General features: G+C 46.9%; 1 protein-coding gene across 1 annotated transcript in view; it reads left to right on the forward strand.

The window, feature by feature from the left end:
- Window positions 1-19,745, forward strand: part of birc6 (baculoviral IAP repeat containing 6) — a 312,870-nt gene that overhangs the window by 78,335 nt on the left and 214,790 nt on the right. Inside the window, 1 exon segment of the mRNA XM_038814802.1 lies at window positions 12,147-12,296. Within this exon segment, the coding sequence (XP_038670730.1) occupies window positions 12,147-12,296 (150 nt within the window).

The following is a 19,745-nucleotide window of genomic DNA, read 5'->3' on the forward strand; positions in this document are numbered from 1 at the left end:
CTGCTGTCTCACGGCACCGATATCCCAGGTTCGATTCCGGCTCTGGGTCACTGTCTGTGTGGAATTTGCACATTCTCCCCGTGTTTGCGTGGGTTTTGCCCCCACAACCCAAAGATGTACAGGGTAGGTGAATTGGCCACGCTAAATTGCCCCTTAATTGGAAAAAAATGAATTGGGTCCTCTAAATTTATATTTAAAAAAATTACAGTCGTATAGACAGCGAATTAGTCAACGAGCAGGAAACAGATAGTGGGCATAAGCGGAGCATTTTCAAATTGGCAGGCTGTAACTAGTGGCGTGCCCCAATGTGTGCAGTGCTGGAATCTCAGCTATTTACATTCTGTCAATTACTTTGGTAAAGAGACAGTAATTTATCGAAGTTTACTGATGAAAGAAAGTTAGATGGAAAGGTAAAATGTGGGAAGAACAGAGGCTGCAAAGACATATAGACAGGTTAATTGACAGGCAGCAAGATGAAGATGGAGTACAGTGACGGGGTGGAGGGGGGGGGGGGTGTACTGAACGGGGAGAGAGTGGCGTTATTCATTTTGGTTGTAAGAATAAAAGAACAGAATATTTTAAAAAGGTGTGAAACGTGTAAATATCGATACCCAAAGAGATTTATGTATGCTTGGACAAGGAATGCAGGAAGTTGGCATACAGGTTCAGCAAGTAATTAGGAAGGCGGAAGGCAAATGGCATGTTGAACTTTTATTGCAAAGGGATTGGAGTAGGAGGAAGGAAGTCTTGCTGCATTGTGCAGGGTTTTGGTGAGACCACATCTGGAAGATTGTGTGCAGCCTTCATATTTAAGGAAGGATATGCTTGCATTGGAGATGGTACAGTGTAGCGTCATTGGCTTGGTCCCTGTGTTAGAGTCATCTTATGATGAGAGGCTAAATAAATTGGGCCTATGTTCTCTGGAATCAAGAAGAGTGCCAGGCGATCTTTTTGATGGTGCAAACCTATAACCAGGCCTGTACTACTCAAACTGGAGTTGTATGAACATGCCCGATTTATTTGCTTACCACATCTCTGCCTCTTTCTTCACTAGACGCAATCTCTTGCAATGGAATTATTAGGCGTGTTACTTTGGATCATCAGACACACCAGATAACACTATGATATTGCTAGTGATAGCCCATCCTCTCAAATATATGGGAGTTGGGGTGGGGGGAGAAAATCAAAAAAGGTTCAAGAAAAGTCATGACTGGCCACTGACCAACTCTACCTCCTCTGGGTGAGGAGGGCTGCATATGTATCAACAGCTAGAGAGGAAAACTTTGAATGTTGCTGTCTACAGTTTCTTTGAAAGCTCATCACCACTATGTATGGGTAAATTCAGCACCATCCACAGTGTATCTGGAATGAGTGAGTCACCATTTGTTCCATTTGCTTCCTTTGGAATCCATTATTGTTTGAAGGGCAGTACAAAGAGACATGCTGAACGGTCGCCGCCTGAGCGACTTGTATTTATAACAAACTTGGGCTGTGGTTGCATACAGTTTATGTTTTGGGCGAGGAGGTGGCTAGTGGTATTGCCATTGAACTCGTATTCCAGAGACGCAGGACAATGCTTGAGGACCCAGTTTCAAATCCCACCACAGCAGATGGTGAAATGTGAAATTCTAATGATGACCACAAAAACCATTGTTGATTGTCATAAAAACCCATCTGGTTCACTAATAATCTTTTGGGAAGGAAATCTGCTCTACTTATCGGCTCTATATGTAACTCCAGATCCACAGCAATCTGGTTGACTCTTAAATGCCCTTTAAATGACCTAGCAAGCCACTCCGTTCAAGGGCAATTAGGAATGGGCAACAAATGCTGGTCCAGCCAGTAATGCCCACATCCCATGAATGAATTTTAAAAAATTATGGCTTGTGCAAAACTAAGCATCTAGTTGGTAATGTGACTGCTAACGCATGTTGGAAGCCTTAGTGACTACTGTTCAGTAGCTTAATGTTCACTGTCTTTGTTAATTCCTCTCTGCACAGATTGTTCACAATCCTTCAAATTTTTTTTCCCATTAATCGTTTAGCTCCATGTTCACTTGAGCTGCAATTTTCTGCTCATGTCTATTTGGTCTGCCTGCTTCCTGCTCTGGAATTTGTGATGATCAAAGTCACCGAAACACTTTCTGATCGTGTCCGTAATGTGTTTTCCTTCGTTGTCCCTATTTGATTGTGCATTGTGCACAGCCAGCATATCTCTCCTTTGCAGTTACAGCCATATAGATGATGAAATGTTTTCACTAGTGGGAATATCTCAGAAAAGGGGATATAGCTCCAAGATGAAGGTTTGGCTATTTAAAACTGAGGTGGGGAGAAATTTCTTCTCGGAGGGTGGTGAATCTCTGGAGGCTGCATCATTAGAAGTACTTAAAGATGTGGATAAATATTTGATAGATCGAGGAATGGAGGCCAACAGGGAAATGGTACAGGAAAGGAGTGGAGGCCAGCATAGATCAACTATGATCATATTGAATGGCGGGGCAGTCTTCAAAGGCCTGGTGGCCTAGTCCCGATTCTAATTCTTGTGAATACTTTTTTTGGGCAAGTGCCGCATAAGATGGCTTCAGTTTTATCCCCAAAGTTTTATCCCCATCTTTTCCTCATTCACATTATGCCTCCCATCCCATCTCTCTGCTCTCACCACAACTCTGGATGAAATCCCTAGGCACGGAATCAGTTCATGTATATGTTGATCATATCTACCTCTGCTCAGCATGTCCTCAACTGCTCAGTCCCTTTCTGCTATATTGTCAGACTGTGGATTCGCCAATACTTCCTCTTAATTAAATGTTATGAAGACTGAAGCCATCTTATGCACCACCCTCTAAGAAATTTCTCCCCACCTCAGTTTTAAATAGCCAAACCTTCATCTTGGAGCTATGTCCCCTTTTCTGAGACATTCCCACTAGTGAAAACATTTCATTATCTACCCTGTCAAGCCCCCTCAGGAGCTTATGTTTGCATAAGGTCACCCCGCACCCTTCCAAACTGCAAGGATTACAGACCCAGACTATTTAGTCTCTTTTGATAGGACAACCCTCTCATCCAGGAATTAGCCTGCGGAATCTCCTTTCGACTGCCCCCAACGTTACTACATCCTTTTTTGGGTAAGGAGATCAAAACTGTGAGCAGAATTCCAGGTGAGGCCTCACAAACACCTTGTACAATTGCAACAAAACATCTCTATTTTTAAACTCCAACACCTTTGCAATAAAGGCTAAAGTGCCAGTTGCTGTTTTTAAAAAAAGCAAAACATTTTTATTCAAGTTTTTTTTACATGTACACACAGAATATCAAAAGAACAACTCGTCATCCCAACAAACAATCACAGACCTCCAAACCCCCGATACCAACACCCCACAATATCTCGCCTTCCCCATTTTAACCCCCTTACTCCCTCTCCTTTGTTGACCCCTCAATTCTCCTTGAAGAAATCAATGAATGATTTTCACCTTCGGGTGAGCCCCTCTACTGATCCCCCACAGAGCGAACTTTACCTTCTCAAACCTCAGGAATTCTGCCAGGATGCACACCCACACCTCTGCCTTCGGCTCCAAGTCCTGCCAACCCAACAAAATCTGTCTCTGGGCTATCAAGGAGGCAAAGGTCAATATATCGGCCCTTCCCCACGCACCAAATATCACCACCTCCAGACTCTGCACCACCCCCACATCCAGCACCTCAAGTCCAAGCACCTCTGCCACAACCCCCTTAGTCTTGGACATGCCCAGAACATGTGGATGTGATTTGTGGCCCCCGTGCACCGCCCACACTTATCTTTCACCCCCGCAAAGAACCTGCTCATCTTCGCCACCGTCATGTGGGCCCTATGCAGCACTTTAAGCTGGTTTAACTTCATGCATGATGAGGATGCATTCACCCTCCACAAGGCCTCCGCTCACGCCCCGCACCTCTCCACCTAGCTTCTCCTCCCCCTTGCACCTATATCCTCCACTGGGACGCCCTCCCACTCTACCAATTCCTTAGAAATACCCAATACTCCTTTATTCCGTCCTCCAAAACAGGAGGTGCAGCCCTGGAAAGGACGGCACCTCTCTCCTCATGAAATCCCGGACCTGCAGGTAACTTGAGCCTTTCCCTTGGACAACTCGTACAATTCCTCCAACTCCCTCAACTCTGCAAACGTGCCGCCAAGAAACAAGTCCCTGAAATACACGATCCTCACCTACCGCCACCCCCAAAACCCCGCGGCTAGCCCCGCAGGCACAGACCTATGGTTGTCACAAATCTGCACCCAGAGTGACATGCCCTCCAGCCCAAAGCATTATCTACACTGCCCCACACCTTTAATGCCGTCACCACCACTGGGCTCACACAGTACCTGGCTGGCCATGTGCCTCCAACCGAGCAAACCTTCAAACTTGTTCCCCTGGTCAGCAGCAGCACCCCCCCACCCCCGGAGCGACCTCTCCTCCACAGCCCATTTCCTCATCAACACAATAATTCATCAAATTTGGCAGTGCCAGCAGGGCTGCACCAGAAATGCCCACTGTCCCCATCCACACACACCCCAAAATTATCCCATTGGCCTTCCAAAAAAAGACATTTCGACAAAGATAGGGAGGTTCTGAACAGGAACCTGGGCAGTCCCGTCATTTTCACTGTCTGCCCATGTCCAACCAGCAATAGCGGCAGCACATCCCACCTCTTCAAATCTGCTTTCATTCCCTCCACCAGTCGAGCCAAATTCAATCTATGTAGCTGGGCCCAGATCAGTTGAGGGGGTGGGGTGGGGGTAAGGGGGGGAATGACATTTCCTCACAAAAAATCAATCTGGGAGTACGGCTGGGAGAAATATGAAAACTCCTTTCCCCTGGGACGACCCCCCCCCCCCCCCCCCCCCCCCCCCAACAATCCCAATCCCAATGTGCTCCATGAACCCCCTCCAATCCCTAGCCATCGCCGACACCCTCAACGACTTAGGACTCAACCAGTCTGCACCTGGATCCAGGACCGTATTGCTGTCCAGCACCATCCCTAACTCTGTCTCCAGCAAGGCCAACCGTGTGCTTCCCCAACACCTCTTCCATCTTCTGGATCGCCAAGTCCTGAGCCCCCTGCCTCTGCTCCACTCTCTCAATCTCAGCTCTGAGCAGCTCCATCACCGTGGCCAAATCCTCCACAGCCTCTTTCCTCTTGAATTTGTTGTTCAAATACTCCACCAGCTGCTCTGTCGGCCACTGGGCGGGCAGTGCTGCCCCCTTACCCTCTGCCATCTGCACTTGTGGCGCACCACAAACACCTTCTTGCTCCAGCTGTGCTCCCTTTCTTGTGGCACTTCGCGTCTGCTGATCCATATCTCAGCCTCACCAGAGGAGTATTACCTTCCCTGGGCACTCGCAGACCGTTTGCCCTCATGGGTGGGGAAGGCCTGAAAAAATCCACCTTGAACTGGAGCCACCAATTGTGCAACAACTCACTCCATGGCAGCCATCGGAAGTCTAATTTGCCGCCTTAACTAGTTGTACTGCCTGCTAGCCTTTTGTGATTCATGCGCTAGAACACCTAGATCGTCTGCACTTCACTCACCTGTAGTCTCTTTCCATTTAGATGATAATCTGCCTTTTGGTTCCTCCTACCGAAGTGCATGGCCTCGCACTTCCCACATTAAGCTCCACTTGCCAGGTTTTTACCCAGTCATTCAATCTATCTATACCTCACTGCAGAATCATGATTTTCTCATCACAACTTATTTTCGTATCGTTGGCAAATTTGGAAACCTTTCATTCTGTTCCTTCCTCCGGGTCATTAATGTAAAGTTCTACCATGGTATTTGAAATCAATCCATCTGATATCTCGGGGATATTTGCAATGCCTTTCATGGTGAATATTGATGCAAAAAATATATTCAGCATATCCACCATTTCTTTGTTTGCTGATATTAATTCACCAGCCTTGTTGAGTAGAGATCCCACATTTACCGTAGCCACCTGCTTCCTATTTATATTTCCAAAGAAAAGTGTTTGTTCTAATACTGCATTCAAGTTTTCTCTCAAAATTCATTTCTCCCATAAAAAGTCTTTTGCTGCTGAATCCTTTTTAAAAAATAAATTTAGAGCATCCAATTTATTTGTTCCAATTAAGGGGCAATTTACCTTGGCCAATCCCCCTACACTGCACATCTTTTGGGTTGTGAAATGAAATGAATGAAAATCGCTTATTGTCACGAGTAGGCTTCAAATGAAGTTACTGTGAAAAGCCCCTAGTCGCCACATTCTGGCGCCTGTTCGGGGAGGCTGTTACGGGTTGTGGGGGTGAAACCCACGCAAACACAGGGAGAATGTGCAAACTCCACATGGACAGTGACCCAGAGCCAGGATCGAACCGGGGACATCGGCACCATGAGGCAACTGTGCTAACCACTTGCGCCACCGTGCTGCCCTTGCAGCTGAATCCTAAAAATCTCCCATTCCTCTGGTCTATCATTATCCCATGCCACCTGGTATATCCTGCTTTTCAATTTAACACTATCCTTGACCTCCTTTGTTTTTTGTAAAATTGAGTACCCAATTATGGGGCAATTTAGTGTGGCCAATCCACCTACCCTGCACATCTTTGGGTTGTGTGGATGAACAGTTTGTTTTCTGTTGACACTCTGACATGTCACTAACCTGCACTCCTACCGTTAACTTTGACCTCCTAATTTTCCAAGCAACTGGACCCTCACGCCCACTCCACTTTTTAGTTTAAAGCCTTCTTGATGTCCCTAGTTATATGGTCCGCAAGAACACTAGTCCCAGCATGGTTCAGATGTAGGCCGTCCCAACGGTACAGCCCCCCCACTTCCCCGATACTAATGCCAATCATCCAGGATGGTACAGCCCCCCACTTCCGCAGTACTGATGCCAATGATCCACGAATCAATACCCACTTCTCCCACACCAATATTTGAGCTATGTATTCATCTCTCTAATTTTACATACACCAATTTGCAGGTGGCTCAGGTAATATCCAGCGATTATAACCTTGAAGGTTCTAAACTTTAATTTGGTGCCGAAATCCTCAAAGTGCCTACTCAGAACCTCCTTTCCTGTCCTACCTATGTTATTGGCGCCTGCAAGGACCACGGCCACTGGATCCTCCCCCTCCCACTGAAAGTTCCTCTCCAGTGCAGAGTAGAAGTTCCGAACGAAAGAGAAAATGGTGGAAAATCTCAGGAAGTCTGGCAGCATCTGTAGGGAGAGAAAAGAGCTGACATTTCGAGTCCGATGACTCTTTGTCAAAGCTAACAGACAGAGAAAGTGGGAAATATTTATACTGTGGAGTGAGAATGAAAGATGAGTCATGGCCACAGAAACCCAGGGAAACCGGGTGCTAATGGCCACAGAAACCAAGTGGAAAGAGTGCTAATGGCAGTCCCCAGAGAGGACAAAAGATGTGAAAGGTCAAACAGCAGGGAAACTAACCTCAGAGGATGAACTGTAGATGTGGGGGGAGGGGAAGGGGAAGCAAAGAGGAGAAAAATGGATAAGATTTGGGGGGGGGGGGGGGTGGAATTAAATATATATAAAGAAAGAAATGGTAAAAGGTAGTTAAAATGAAATGAAAACAAATGGTTCGAGGTGGGGTAGAGCTGATCATCTGAAGTTGTTGAATTCGATGTTAAAGCCGGAAGGCTGTAGCGTGCCTAACCGGAAGATGAGGTGTTGTTCCTCCACTTTGCGTTGCTCTTCACTGGAACATTGCAGCAGACCAAGAACAGACATGTGGGCATGGGAGCAGGGTCTTTTGTTAAAATGGCAAGCAACGGGAAGGTCAGGGTCCTGAATGCGCACAGACCGAAGATGCTCAGCAAAGCGATCACCCAGTCTGCGTTTGGTCTCTCCGATATAGAGGAGACCACATTTGGGAGCAGCGACTGCAATAGACCACATTGGAAGAGATGCAAGTGAAATGCTGCTTAACCTGGAATGAGTGTTTTGGGCCTGGAATGTTAAGCATGGAAGAGGAAAAGGGGCAGGTGTTACACCTTCTGCGATTGCATGGGAAAGTGCCATGGGTGATGGGAGAGGTACTGGGTATGGTGGAGGAATGGACTAGATTGTCCCGGAGGGAACGGTCTCTGCGGAATGCTGACAGAGGGAGTGAAGGGAAGATATGTTTGGTGGTGGCATCATGCTGGAGTTGGCGAAAATGGCAGAGGATTATGCTTTGCATATGGAGGCTGGCGGGATGAAATGTGAGAACGAGGGGGACTCTATCCTTGTTCTGGGAGGGAGTGGAGGGGGCGAGGGTAGTGGCGCAGGAGATGGACCGCACACTGTTGAGGGCCCTGTCCACAACTATAGGTGGGAAATCACGGTTGAGGAAGAAGGAACACATTTTCGAAGCACCATTTTGGAAAGTGGCATCATCAGAGGCCCCGAACCCTGGCACCGGGCCGGCAACACAGCCTTCGAGGCTCTTGGTCCTGGTTACAGAGTACAGTGTTTATTCCCTTGACTATACTATTCCCAACTATGACTACGTTTGTCTTTTGTTGAACGGTTCCCTGAGCCGTGGTCCGTTTTCTCACCCGTCCCACCATCCCCTCTTTCATCTGCACAGGAGCAAGAATTTCATACCTGTTGAAGGGCTGAGGATCACTCTACTGGCCTCACTTGCAGTCACACTCCCCTGTCCCTGACCATTGATAATTTAAGGCCTCCTTAAAACTGTACCCAGGTAACCCTCCCCCTCCCTGATGTATTGTAACGTCTGCAGCTCCGCCTCCAGCTCACTAACCCTGAGCCAAAGTTCCTTGAGCAACCAACATTTGCTACAGATATGGTCGCTATGAACCACAATGGCCAACTCCCACATGTTGCAACTGCAACACATCACCTGGCCCTGTACCCCAATTTAATTTAATTTGAGTTTATTTAATTTAGAATTTCAATTTGTTTTTGCTTATACCATTAATCTTTACTTGCTGCAATTTTTGTTTCCCTACCTAGTCTTTACTTCCAAAGTCAGAAAGGGAAGAGAGAAAGATTGTAGAGCTGCTTCAATTTACCCCTGACTATATTCCTTCCTCAGTTGTTTGCTCAGGCTACAAAGCTTCAATACCCATTTTGATCCTCAACTGGATGCAAAATTTCACACCTATTGTCAAGATTGTTTGCTTGCTTCCAATTTCTCCACAATGAACTGGGAAAGCTTGCCTTTGCTGAAAAAGCAACATCCTGTGTGTCCCCCACCTAAATTTCTCCATTCCCCATTCAATATCTAATTTCTCCTCCATGGCTGAGAAGGGAAGCTCGGGTCATAATTGAAATTTGTGTTCGACAATCAGTTTTGCTTCTGGGCCACAGACTTTTATCTAATAATCTTGTGTTTTTCCACATGAAAACCCATGCTTAAGCCATCAATCTAAAAATTCCAGATCCCTTTAAACTGTTTTACTATTGACCTGGTTACTTTGCTTAATGCCAACAGCATACTGTCTTGCTTCAGATAGTATTCGGTTAGTTTGATTTATTGGAGCAACAATGACCACAGAGCGTGTAGGAAGTCTAAAGAGAAGCTGTGCTCACCCTTCAAAACCAAATCTTTTCTGTTTATTTTGCCACTTACATTCTCCTATGCTGGTTTTGAATCCATTTAGCTAGTTTCCAATCCATTCTGTTTGCCTTAATATTTTTTCTACGCATTATGCAGGATGTAATCCAAGATCTCCTTAAAATGTTGCTCAGTTTGATTTTATTTATTTTTTAAAATTTTTTTTAAATAAATTTAGATTAGCCAATTATTTTTTCCAATTAAGGGGCAATTTAGCGTGACCAATCCACCTACTCTGCACATTTTTGGGTTGTGGGGGCGAAACCCACGCAGACACGGGGAGAATGTGCAAACTCCACACAGACAGTGACCCAGAGCCGGGATCGAACCTGGGACCTCAGCGCCGTGAGGCGGTTGTGCTAACCACTAGGCCACCGTGCTGCCCAGTTTGATTTTATTTATAAAGTTTCCAATCTCCAAGAAGTCTGCTTTACAATAAATTCTGTTAGATTTGTGCAATGAAATGAAATGAAAATCGCTTATTGTCACAAGTAGGCTTCAAATGAAGTGTGACCATTTTGCTGAAAGACCCATGTTGAACCCTGGAAAATTAGAACTCTGCGTTTATTGCAAAATTTATGACAATTGTATTGCCCTCTGGAAATAGTCTAGAATTGCACAACAGCTGGTCATTCACTGTCACTCATGATTTTGGTGCTGTTGTAGTTCCAGAAAATAAAACACTTCTGCATGCTGCATGTTAGAACTTCTTATCTTATTTTTCAAGATCAGGAATTCCTGCTCTTCATCATTCAACACAATCTTCCAGAGCAGAGATTCCGATGGAGCTGGAAGTAATAATGATGGACATAATTTGATCCATAATCTGATGAGGGAGGGAAGCTCATAAATAATTTAATTTAAAATATTTTGGTGCAATTGATTCGATTCCTTTCAATGTGAGTTGGAGAAGTGGGTGTTTGTGGGTGGGATGGGTGTTTTACTAGTGTGGGGAGGAGGGCAGGTGGTGATTGGGTTAGAGGGGGAGGATGTCCATGTTGGACAATATGACAAACACGTTGAGGAACTATTCCACTGCATCAGTTTGAGTTGATAATTTCCTCCACCACCTTTTCCAAGCCAAGATTTGGTAGATTGTTGAGGCACCCGCAGTTTATTGATGCATGATAATTTATTGTCGCATGGGGCGGCACGGTGCCACGGTGGTTAGCACTACTCCCTCACAGCCCGAAGGACCCAAGTTCAATTCCGGCCTCAGTGACTGTCTGTGTGAAGTTTGCACTTTCTCCTCATGTCTGCGTGGGTTTCCTCTGGGTGCTCCGGTTTCCTCCCACAGTCCAAAGTTTAAATGACCACAGTGTCATGCTGTGTAGTAGTATGTCGTTGGAAAAACTGTCTATCTATTGCTCTAGGAGTTACAAATTAGAATATGATGGCTATGGTTTTGGATTTAATCTGGGTTGAGTGAGGGAAGGGGTGGCTGGAACCTATTTGTGGTTCACTTACAAAAGGCAGTTTGGGCAATCTGTTAAACAATATTGTTAAATGCAGTAAAGATGAGGCATGTTTTGCCAATTTATAGTCAGTGAGAAAATTGGTTTGCCTGGACATTAAATTAACTATGATGTGGAGATGCCGGCGTTGGACTGGGGTGAGCACAGTAAGAAGTCTAACAACACCAGATTAAAGTCCAACAGGTTTGATTCAAACACGAGCTTTCGGAGCGCAGCTCCTTCCTCAGGTGAAGGAAGGAGCTGCGCTCCGAAAGCTCGTGTTTGAATCAAACCTGTTGGACTTTAACCTGGTGTTGTAAGACTTCTTATTAAATTAACTGTAATTGGGAAAAAATGTAGGGAGGTTAGGCACCTTTCAACAGTATCTGGAATCGAATTATGGTGCTAATGAAATGGTATGGCGCGTCAGTTCTTAAAATGAGCACAGAAAGTAATCTGTAATTTTTGTGGTTGCAATTTGATTAGTACAGCACACGCTATTCACTTAACAGATCAAAAAATAATCTGGCTACCATCTGAAGGATTGTATTGAAGGGCCTTTTGAAAATTGATTATATTGTCATCAACTACGTACTGATGATCCATAAGGTGGGATAGTGAGTATACTGGACAAATGCACGGTAGCACAGTGGTTAGCACTGTTGCTTCACAATGCCAGGGTCCCAGGTTCGATTCCCGCTTGGGTCACTGTATGTGGAGTCTGCACATTCTCCCCTTGTTTGCGTGGATTTCCTCCGGGTGCTCCGGTTTCTTCCCAAATATCCCGAAAGATGTGCTTGTTAGGTGAATTGGACATTCTGAATTCTCCCTCTGTGTACCCGAACAGGCGCCGGAATGTGGCAACTCCGGGCTTTTCACAGTAACTTCATTGTTGTGTTAATGTAAACCTACTTGTGACAATAAAGATTATTACTATTGTTATAAGATATTAATCCTTGATAACAAATTTGCAGTATAATCTTTTGAATGTGTTTAAATAGTCCAACTGAGGAGGGCATTGAATGCATCTATGAAGTTGCCTACAGGCTGAACTAATTTGTATCTCAATTGGGAGTTTTAACTGAGGAATGTGATTAAATTCTTTTTATCCAAGGTGGAGAACTTCATTTCCTTCAGATTGGAGGGACTGGTGAAGATGCAGATGAAACAGATATATTTGTGGATGGCAACCTTTTGAAAGGGGCCGATCAATTGTCTGAAGGAAGTAGATACACATCTAACCCATCTAGTCCTGGAATTGCAGGTAAGAATTTTGATATCTGGCAAGTCAGCAGGACCTTGCTTCTCATGTGGGGTAATGCAGTGTTAAGTCCTGCGCTGGAATATTTTTATTCCTTTGTTTCTGTTCAGGGAGAAACTTGTCTTTTGCTTAGTTATTCAGATAAGATGAAGTTATAAAGTAGAGGAGGAAAAAGGGAATTCACTGTGGAATGTTAGAGCCTAGACCAACATTTTCCCCATGGCAGTGGCGGACTGGGTCTAAAAATATTGGTTGCCAGGAGACAAAGGGGGCCCACCCACAACTACAATGCTATCATTTAATTTTCATAACGAATAAATAAAATTTTCAAAAAATACATATGGAAAAATGGATACAATTAAAATCTTTGTGGAAAAAATGTGTATTTCTTAGTAATTACAGTGTACATGTACTGTACATATTACTGGCAGTAGATACCAAATGTAAATACAGAATGTTATAATTGAATTTTTTATTTATTTAAAATTTTTTTTAAGTAATTGGTTGATATTTTTAAATAGTTTACTGCACAATTTACATACTAACAGATAGTTCAAAAGCACAATAGAGCATTGCATGCAGTCCACTATATTCAGAGCAATCGTTTGTGTTCGCTAGATGATTGTGCGAATCTGCCAATAATTGCTTCTGCATCCAATTCATCTAACAATTCCTTTTCAATGGATAGCAACATGTATGATTCCAAATTCTCCTCAGACAGCGAATTTCTTAACCTTGTCTTTATGACTTGAGTAACTGATCGTGTGCAGATGACTTTATAAAGTTCATGTGAACGTGGTTCGCTAGTCCTCACGCGCACCTACCGCATTTGTCCTCTATCCCAAAGAATTTGCTCATCCGAGCCACCGTCATGTGGGCCCGGTGAACGACCTTAAATTGGATCAGCCTGAGCCTGGCACATGTCGCGGTCGAATTTACCCTACTCAGGGCCTCTGCCCACAGCCCGTCCTCCATTTCCCCGCCTAGCTGCTCCTCCCATTTAAGTTTCAGTTCCTCCGTCTGGGACCCTTCCTCCCTCATGAGCACCTTCTAAATATCAGAGACTCTACCCTCCCCTCCTTCCCCCCTAGAGACTATTCTGTCTTGGATCCCCATTGGCGGGAGGCGTGGGAAAGATGGGACCTGTCTATGAACAAAGTCCCGCAACTGTAGGTACCTAAAACCATTTCCCCTTACCAGCCCAAATTTCTCCTCCAAGCTCCTGAAACTCTCAAAGCTCCCTTCCAGGAACATATCGCCCACCCTTCCCACCCCCGCCCGCCGCCATACTCGAAACCCCCCATCCATACTCCCGGGGGCAAACCGATGGTTGTCGCAGATTGGCGTCCAAACCGACGCCCCCGTCTCCCCTACATGCATCCTCCACTGGCCCCATATCCGCAGGGTCGCCACCACTACTGGGCTGGTGGAGTACCTGGCTGGCGGCAGCGGTAGAGGAGCTGTGACCAGGGTTGCCAAGCTGGAGCCCCTGCACGAAGCCGCCTCCACCCGCTCCCAGATAGACCCCATACCACCATCCACTTCCTTATCATAGCGATGTTGGCCGCCCAGTAATAATTAATCAGACTCTGCAAAGCCAGCCCTCCCTCGCTGCGGTTCCTCTACAGCATCGCCTTCTTCACCCGCGGGGATTTTCCCGCCCAGACAAAGCTCATGATCATCCTGTTAACTCTTTTGAAGAAGGACTGTGGGACAAAGATCGGGAGGCACTGAAAAACAAACAGAAATCTAGGGAGGATTGTCATCATTATAGTCTGCACCCTCCCTGCCAGCGACAGCGGGAGTGCATCCCATCTCCGAAACTCCCTTCATTTGCTCCACCACCCTGGCCAAATTTAACTTGTGCAGCCTGCCCCAGTCTCGTGCCACCTGGATTCCCAAATACCGGAAATTTTCCTCAACCAGCCTAAACGGTAGCCCTCTCAATCTGTTCTCCTGGCCACTTGCCTGTACCACAAACATTTCACTCTTGGCCGTATTTAATTTGTATCCTGAAAACTGGCCGAACTTTCTCAACATTCCCAGTATGCTTCCCATCCCGGCCACTGGGTCCGACACGTACAGGAGCAGGTCGTCTGCGTAAAGAGAGACCCTATGTTCTACCCTGCCCCTTCCATCCCTCTGCGGCTCTCAGCGCAATTGCCAGCGGCTCTATGGCCAGCGCAAACAGCAGCGGGGAGAGCGGGCAGACCTGTCTGGTCCCTCGGTACAGCCTAAAGTACTCCGACACTTCTGTTAGTCCTGACGCTGGCCCTCAGGGCCTGATATAATAATTTGATCCAATCCACCAGTCCCTCCCCGAACCCAAACCGTCCGAGCACCTCCCATAGATAGTCTCACTCCACCCGGTCAAAGGCCTTCTCGGCGTCCATCGCCACCACTACCTCCACATCCCTGCCCGCCGGGGGCATCATTATCACATTAAGTAATCTTCTCAGGTTGGCCGCCAGCTGCCTAACTTTCACGAACCAGTTTGGTCCTCCCCAATCACCTCCGGTACGTAGTCCTCCATTCTAACCGTCAGTACCTTTGCCAGGAGCTTGGCGTCAACATTAATCAGGGAGATTGGCCTGTCGGACCCGCACGCCTCCGGGTCTTTACCCCGCTTCAATATCAGTGATATAGTGGCTTGCGACATTGTCAGCGGCAGGGTCCCTCTGTCCCTTGCCTCATTGAAAACCCTCGCCAAGACCGGGCCCACCAGCTCAGAAAACTTCCTATAAAACTCTACTGGGTATCCATCCGGCCCCGGGGACTTCCCCGACTGCATGGCCTTTAGGCCCCCCAATACCTCCTCTACTCTAATCGGGGCCCCCAGCTCATCCACTCGCCCCCACCTACTGTTGGGAATGTTAACCCGTCCAGAAACCTTTTCATCTCCTCCGGTTCTTCCGACGGCTCCGAAGTATACAGCTTGCGATAGAAGTCCCTGAATACCCTATTCAATCCTGCTGGGTCCTCCACTTTGCGCCCCTCCCCATCCATCACTGTACCTATTTCCCTGGCCGCCTCCCCCCTCCTGAGTTGCTGCGCTAACAGTCTGCTAGCCTTTTCCCCATGCTCATACACCACGCCCCTCGCCTTCCTAAGCTGTTCCACGGCCCTACTCGTGGATAGTGCCCCCAGTTCCGCCTGTAGTCTCTGCCTCTCCCTGAGTAAAACCTCCCCCGGGGACTCCGCATGCTCTTCATCTATTCGACCCATTTCCCTGACCAATCTATCCATCTCTGCCCTGTCTGCCTTGGCTCTGTGGGCCCCAATTGAAATCAGCTCCCCCTGCACTACTGCCTTTAGCGCCTCCCACAGGGTCGCCGCTGAGACCTCCCCCGTGTCATTCACCTGCAGGTAATTTTGCATACACCTCCGAAGCCTCTCTCAGATCCCCTCCTCCGACAGAAGTTCCACGTCTAGCCTCCATTGCGGGTGTTGGTAGCTCGCCCCCCCGATCTGCAGGTCTACCCAGTGCGGGGCATGGTCTGAGATAGTAATTGCCGAATATTCCGTGTTCTTTACCTCCCCTATACAATCCCTGCTTAGTACGAAGAAATCTATCCTGGAATATACTTTATGGACGTGCGAGTAAAACGAGTAGCCCCTTCCTGTCGGCTGTCTGGCTCTCCAGGGGTCCACTGCCCCCATTTGCTCCATAAATACTTTCCGCTCCCTTGCCATTGCTGGAAGTCTCCCCGTTCTGGGACACGACCGATCCAAAGCCGGGTCAAGGACCATGTTAAAGTCCCCACCCCATTATTAGCCTGCGAGAGTCCAGGTCCGGGATCTTCCCCAGCACTCTGTTAATGAAGTCCACGTCATCCCAGTTTGGGGCATATATATTCACCAGCACCACTCTTCTCCCCTCCAGTCTGCCCAGTACCATCAGGTATCTGCCCCCCCCCCCTGTCTGCGGCTATGCCCTACGCCTCAAATTGCACCCGCTTGTTGATCATGATTGCCACCCCTCTGGACTTCGAGTCCAGGTCCGAGTGGAAGACCTGGCTAATCCAGCCCTTCCTTAGCCTGGTCTGGTCAGACACTTTCAGATGTGTCTCCTGCAACATAATTACGTCCGCCCTCAGAGCCCGCAAGTGCGCGAACACCCGCGCCCTCTTAACCGGCCCATTCAGTCCCCTGACGTTCCAGGTAATCAGTCTGGTCGGGGGGCACAACCCCCCAACCACCACCACCACCACACTGGTCAGCCATAGCCTTTCTCGGGCCGGCACCCGGCCCGTGCGTCGCGCCATTCCTGGCCCGCCTGTTGGCTGCCTCCACCTTTGACCTCCTTTCCAGTGTCTATTTCAAGTCCCTCCCACGTCAGCAGAACAACCCCCGATACCCCCACCCCTGCCATCCACTGGCTGTGATCCGATCCCCCCCCCGACTCCCTTGACTAGCCAATCTGCTAGTCCGGTGACTCAACACTCCAGCGCCTTCCTGCCTTCCTGTCTCAGTACCATTGTTTCCCCGCCCTCCTCCTCACTACCCGGCGCCCCATCCCACTGGAGCAAACTCACTGGCACAGGAAGGCATGGACAAAACAAAAGAACCCCCCCCCCCCTCCGTGGGGCCTCTTTTCGGGACCAGCCCCTGATCCCTTGCAAAGTCCATCGCTTCTTCAGGCTCGGAGAAGTAGTGGTGTTGACCCTGATGCGTGACCCATAGACGAGCCGGGAACAGCAGACCAAACTTCACGTGCTTCTTGAACAGCACCTCCTTGACATTCTTAAAGGCTGCTTGCCGCCGAGCCACCTCCTGGCTTAGGTCCTGGTAAATGCGGAGGACACTGTTGTTCCACGTGCTGCTCCTGGCGCTCTTTGCCCACCGCAGCACCTGCTCCTTGTCCACGAACCTGTGGAACCTAATCATCATCGGGGGGGGGGGGGGGGGGGGGGGCGCACAGACACCCCTGCCTCGCCTGCACTCTGTATGCCCCCTCCAGCTCCGGTGGTCGCGGAAAGGCTTCGGCCCCCATCAGCTGCATCAATAGGTCTGCTACAAACGCTGCGGCATCAGCTCCCTCAGCCCCCTCCGGGAGGCCGACTATCCTCAGGTTGTTCCTGCGGGCTCTATTCTCCAGCTCCTCCACTCTGTCTAGCAGCCTTCTCTGCCGCTCCTTCAGCCCCTCAACTTCTAGCGCCGCAACCGTCTGCGCATCCGCCTGCTCCTCCACCGCCTCTCCCAGCTCCTTAACTTTAACATCTTGCGCATCCAGCCTCTGGTTCAGCTGATACACCGCTTTCTGGATTGGGTCCAAGCTGTCCCGCTTCAAAACTGGACTTCCATTACCTGGAGCATGTTATCCAGTGCCTGCTGGATTGCTGAGTCTGGGGTCCGTGTGTCCGCCATCTTAGGTTCCAGGTAAGTTTCTTCAGGTCCTTGTCTCTGTCCCTTTTTCTCTCTTTTCTTCTGCCTCCTGGACTCCCGCTGTTGCATGTGCCGCAGCCCGCTCCTCAGCACTTTCGCTGCCGCCTTCCTTCAGCTCCGTGGTCCCGCTATCGCGGGGAATCAGCCCCTAAACGCCCGCCGGAGTGAGAGCCCACCGAATGTGCGGCTCACTCGGACATCGGCGCCACCGGAAGTCCGGATGCCAGAATTTTTAGTACACACGATGGGCAAGTGCTGCTAATTTTACAATTGTTGCAACTGGAATCCATATTCTCGCCATCATTAAGCAATAGCTTTAATACATCAAAGTTTGAAGCAAAAGAAAACAATTCCAATATTACTTGATCTTTGCTGATTTGTGGAAACAGCTTAATAATACCTTCCAATGCTTCATCTTCAAGGCCCTTCTCTGCAATAGTTTTAAACTTTGCTGGGTCCAAGCTGGACAAATCTTTATACAACTGTTTGTGTTGTACAAAGCGTGATTCTAGTGACTGGACAATGCGATCCATTATTAGGTTAAACACATTTACTCGAAAATCAGCTAGAGAATCTGAGGAATTTCTTTCATCATCAATAAGCTCATCTGCCATTTTTTTCTTCTTCCTCTGCCTCTTAACTGGCAATGCTGTTTCCAACGCATCAATTTCCAATGTTTGATTTTCATCCATATTCATCTGTGAAATCCTCTCATTACATTTATTTACAAATTCCAAAGCCTTGCTGTGAACGTTATCAAATGTTCTTGTCTGTTCCTTCAACTTTGTTGAAGCTGAATCTACCAAACTCCATGCAGTAAACATATCTAAACCACTTGTCTGTAGATAACTTGATAACGGGGTTGTAGTTTCAAATATATACAAGTAAGTAAATGCTGTCAATATGGTTTCAAACTTTAGAAGACTTTGAAGTAAAACATTTGCTTCATGTTTTGTTTTTGCATCAAACTTTTCTGAATCTTGTATCATTGATAAGCATGTCAATAGATTTATGAAAGTACTGGCAGCGGCATCATGAAAACGTCCAAATATAGTTGTTGCTGCATTGGATTTTCCTGACCATCTGGTCTCACCAATTAGCTTTAATCGTTTCATTTTTTCTTGTCCTAGATGTTTTCCAACAACTTCTATCCACACAGCCATTCTCTTGTATGATGCTTTCACAAAAGTTGCTATATTCTGGAGCAAATTGAAAAAAGAAACTGCAGGCACACAACATTTTGTTGTTTCAGTTATCACCAAATTCAAGACATGGGCATAGCACCATATATGAACACGTTGATCAGCCACATCAGCAATTTTACTTTGTAAACCATTATACTGGCCATGGTAGCTTGCAGCGCCATCTGTGCTATCAGATAAACATTTTTGGGGGTCAATTTTAAGATGCTGTAATGTTTCAATCAATAGATCAAAAAGTCCCTGTCCTGTACCATCATTACTTGGCACAACTGAAAGTAGTCGCTCACAGATAATACCTTTAAGCACATACTGAATAATAATGCTAAACTGATCGATGGATGAATTATCTTGTGTTGAATCAACCTGAATCGAATAATATTTTGCTTGAGAAACTTCATGACTAATTCTTTCTTGTATCATATTCTTCATAATTTTGATTAACATGTTTATAGTTGTTTTACTCAGGTATGTAACAAGTCCACCACGGCCTTTACTTTGAGCCTTTCCTTGTTGCTCTAATCGTTTGATTCTTTGTTTAGACTTGTTTTGCACTGCAGAAACGTGAGCTGCCATAATGGGGTCATATTTTGCCATCAACGGCACTGTAGCTAGAAAATTGCCATGATTCAGAACCTCATTATCTAGAGTGTAGGCCGATTAATTTCTGTGACCTCGAAAAGGAAATGCTTGCTTGCCTAACATCTTTATGATGTCTATAATCCTCATGACAATACTTCTCTGCTTCAATACTTCTTCTTTCCTTTTAATTAGCGATGCTCCAAAAAATGTATCTAAGGTGCCATCATTAACCACACTGATATATTGCTGAGCATTTCTGACATGTGTTGTTGTCGATCCATGTAAA

The sequence above is a fragment of the Scyliorhinus canicula genome, chromosome 1 (assembly GCF_902713615.1).
Source record: "Scyliorhinus canicula chromosome 1, sScyCan1.1, whole genome shotgun sequence".
Classification (NCBI taxonomy): Eukaryota; Metazoa; Chordata; class Chondrichthyes; order Carcharhiniformes; family Scyliorhinidae; genus Scyliorhinus; species Scyliorhinus canicula.